The sequence below is a fragment of the Manacus vitellinus genome, unplaced genomic scaffold, assembly GCF_001715985.3.
Source record: "Manacus vitellinus isolate BGI_N305 unplaced genomic scaffold, ASM171598v3 scaffold_61_pilon, whole genome shotgun sequence".
NCBI classification, from domain to species: domain Eukaryota; kingdom Metazoa; phylum Chordata; class Aves; order Passeriformes; family Pipridae; genus Manacus; species Manacus vitellinus.
In genome coordinates this window covers 2,287,695-2,291,136 of record NW_021940696.1, presented here as the reverse complement: position 1 = coordinate 2,291,136, position 3,442 = coordinate 2,287,695, and the positions used below count along the sequence as shown (strand labels likewise).

Below are 3,442 nucleotides of genomic sequence, written 5' to 3'. Positions count from 1 at the left end.
CTGGGCAGCATCCCCACCCTGGGGCCCTGTGTGTGCCTTAGTGGGTGGCTGTGTGTGAATTCTACATAAGAATTCCCTTCTTATGTGTTGTAGCCCCAGGGACTAAGGATTTGGGCTCCCCCCTCTCCCTGCACCACTCTGCAGTTCACTCCTGCAGACCCTTTGCAGCTCCCACCACCTTCCTTTTCCTTCTCTGCCCTTCAAGGGTAGAGGTTCCTGCTGGTGGTCACTGTCCCCGTGTCCCATCACCCCGTGGGGCTGAGAAATCCCCCTCCCCACCTGGAATACCTTCACCCCACCTCAACCAGCAGGATGGAACCCCCAGACTCCTCTGGATTTAACACATTTAGCCCCTTTCCTGGCTGCTCTGTCCCCGACCCCTGCCCAGCAGCAGTGTGGGCTTGTGCCTGTCTCAAGGCCATCCATCTTTTTCCTCCTTCCTTCCCATTTTCCCAGGGAGAACTACTTGTTTACCTGCTCGTGTCCCAAGTGCCTGGCGCAAGCCGACGACGCCGACGTGACGTCGGACGAAGACGAGGAGGGCGAGGGAGAGACGGACGATGCCGAGCTGGAGGATGAGATGACCGACGTTTGATCCTGGCAAGAGGACAGGGAAGGGAAAGGATGGGAAGGGAAGGGACTGGGGGTTCCTCCCAGAGGCAGCAGCTTTCATCCAAGGAACAGGGTTGTGTTGTGGGGTCGGGTGGGCGGCCGTGCGGAGGTGCCGGAGTGGGGCAGCCGGAGGCAGGTCCTGCTCCCGCCTGTCCGTGTTGTCCCTGCGTGTGTGTGTGAGGCTGTCCCCGCCCTCCCTGTGAGGACAAACTGTGAGCTGGTGTCCCTCTGCCACATCCTGCCTCCTGGAGGGGCTGGCTGGTGCTTGCAGAGGAAGCTGGAAGAGAGCAGGATCCAGCCAGCCCCTCCTTGTGGCCACCTGCGAGGCTGCTCCGTGTCTGTGCCGGCCGTGGATGCAGAGCTTGTCCTTCCCGCCCCGCAGGGATGAGGGAATGTGTGTGTGTGTGTGTGTGTTTGTGCACGAGGGGAACTATTTAATGTCTATATAAGCACTGTCTACGCACTACAGAGCCGGGGTCCTTATGTATCCTCCATTCCATGCCTTGGTGAGCAGTGAGGGGATTTTGCAGGGACAGGGACACCTTAGAGGGGGGCTCAGATCCTGAGTCCAGCAGGGAGAGCAGAGCTGATCCTGCAGGCACCTCCTTCCTGACTCAGCCCGTCCTTCCAACAACACAGCCCCAAGCAGTGATTCCAGGACCATCTGGGGATGGAGAATGGCCAGAGCATCCCAGCATCCCAGAGCTGACATGTGGTGTCATCCAAAACCCCAAAGACATTGGGAGTTGTCCCTCTGTCCGGCAGTGGGACGAGGATGTGCCCAAGCGGGAGCTGCTGTGTGCTTCCCCACCCCGAATTCCCACATGGAGACATCCCAGCACCGAGTGGCCCCACACAGAGATGTCCTGGCACCGAGAGGCCCCGTGTGGATGTCCCCTTGTCACCCATCCCACGCTGCCACCGATGAGGCCACACCACGTGCTGCAGTGTCCCTGTCTGTGGACAACACGGCTCCCGGCGATGGACAGGCAGCAGGCTGGGGGTGCGCTCCGGGGTTACTCCCTTCCCTCATGGATTTTGGGGAGCTGTTTTCCCACTGCTGTGTCCGTGGCAGCTGGCTTGTGGGACTGAGGGTGACACAGCCCTGACACTGCCATCACCGCCAGCCCTGACCCCGCTGCTTGTCCCCAACCGTCCCGGGGCCGTGTCCCCTTCAGTGTTCGTAATAAACCGAGACTGGTGAGAACTGGGATCCTGTGGTTTGTACTGGTAAACTGGAGCGTGGTGGGTGACCCAGGGGCTGGTCCTGTGGGGACACAGGTCTGGGGATGAGGGAATAGGCACCTGTGGGAGTGTGAGCTCTGGATTTGTGACCAGGGACACACACCTTGGGGACAAGTGCTGGAGGCTCTGCCGTGGTGCTGCTTCACCCCATGTCTGGGGTCTGGCCTGAGCACTGCCCCAGCTGCAGGAGGCACCTTGGGAATTTTACTAGGAAAAATATTAGGGAATGAGATTTATCCCTTCATCCCCTGACTGCTGAAAGAAAAAAGGAGAAACTTCCCTTTCTCTAAAACATTCAGACTTCATTAGCTCAGACAAAAATATACAGACATGGGGCGAGCCCTGCTGGTCCAGACCAAGCCTGTGTCGCTCTCCCTCCCATCCTTGCCAGTCCTGCATCCCACCAAATCAGCAGCACAAGTTCAAACGTTTCCTGGGAAGCGCTGGCCTGCTCTGGGCCATCACCTCCCTCCCACAAAGTCACAGCAAAGGGTGCTCTCCGATCCCACCTGGCACTTGGCCAGCAGGAAGATCTCCCCGTTGCCGAATCCAGTGGGATCTCTGGAAGACGTTGGGACTCCAAACCTGGTGCTTAGGGGAAACTCCTGGGATCCACTGGGAAGCCCACGATCCGCCACAGCCTCCTGCTGCTACCAGAAGGTCCAGGGGGGCTGCATCATCTCATAGGTGGGGATGCTGGTGACGTTGACAGGGATGGAGATGACGGCCCAGGGGAGCCCGTGCTGTTCCAGGGAGCGCCTGATCATGTACCTGGAAGGATAAAGAGGTGACAGGTGTGCCAGAGCCGCTGGATTTGGGAGACCTGAAGCCCAGCCTTGAGCATAAACCACGACTGGAACCATACAGCTCCAACTCAGCCATAAAGCTCCAACTGTGGATTAATCATGACCGAATCCACTCCAAATCTGTCCCGCAAAGCCCAGAAGGGACGCGCTGATCGCTGGGACCCCGTTTTGTGGGGACAAGGCATCGCTTTGCCCTTCCCATGAGCTGTCCCACCCTTGGGGAGATGTGCCAGGGCACCCACCCGTCCCTGCCCAGCAGGAAGAGCGCAGGAATGTCGGCTGTGCGCCGGGAGCTGTCCTGCACCATCTCGATGTAGAAGCTGTCATTGTCGTAGGCGTTGTCGGCGATGATCACGGCCAGCCCGCCGTGCTCCTGGATCACTCGGGTCTTGGACAGAAATGAGCAGCCCCTGGGGCACAGAGGGACAAAATTTTGGTGCCTGCAGGTAGGTGCAAAGCCTGGAAGTGCCAGGGCCTTGCCTGGAGACACCCAGCCCAGGGATTGTCTCTCCGATCCCGCGCCTCGCCCCAACCACGCTCCTCTGAGTTTCTATTTTAGGCACAAGCCACCCACACTGCTAAAGAAAAATAAAATAGAATCACAGAATCATGGAATGGTTTGGGTTGGAGGAGACTTGGAAGATTATATAGTTCAAACCCCCTGCCGTGGGCAGGGACACCTTCCACTATCTCAGGTTGCTCTGAGCCCCGTCCCACTTGGCCTTGGACACTTCCAGGGATGGGGCAGCCACAGCTTCTCTGGGCAACCTATGCCAGGG

The 3,442-nt window shown here is 58.7% G+C and overlaps 2 protein-coding genes across 2 annotated transcripts in view; one reads left to right on the top strand and one right to left on the bottom strand.

The window, feature by feature from the left end:
• Positions 1-1,818, top strand: part of SMYD5 (SMYD family member 5) — an 11,978-nt gene extending 10,160 nt beyond the window's left edge. Inside the window, exon 11 of the mRNA XM_029963717.1 lies at positions 457-1,818. Within this exon, the coding sequence (XP_029819577.1) occupies positions 457-595 (139 nt within the window). The 3' untranslated portion in view covers positions 596-1,818. The remainder of the gene's footprint in view (positions 1-456) is intronic.
• Positions 1,819-2,136: 318 nt separating this feature from the next.
• PRADC1 (protease associated domain containing 1) overlaps positions 2,137-3,442 on the bottom strand; it is a 3,363-nt gene continuing 2,057 nt past the window's right edge. The window contains exons 3-4 of the mRNA XM_029963716.1: positions 2,906-3,213; positions 2,137-2,628 (exon numbers count right to left, since the gene is read on the bottom strand). Coding sequence (XP_029819576.1) covers positions 2,508-2,628; positions 2,906-3,213 — 429 coding nt within the window. The 3' untranslated portion in view covers positions 2,137-2,507. The remainder of the gene's footprint in view (positions 2,629-2,905; positions 3,214-3,442) is intronic.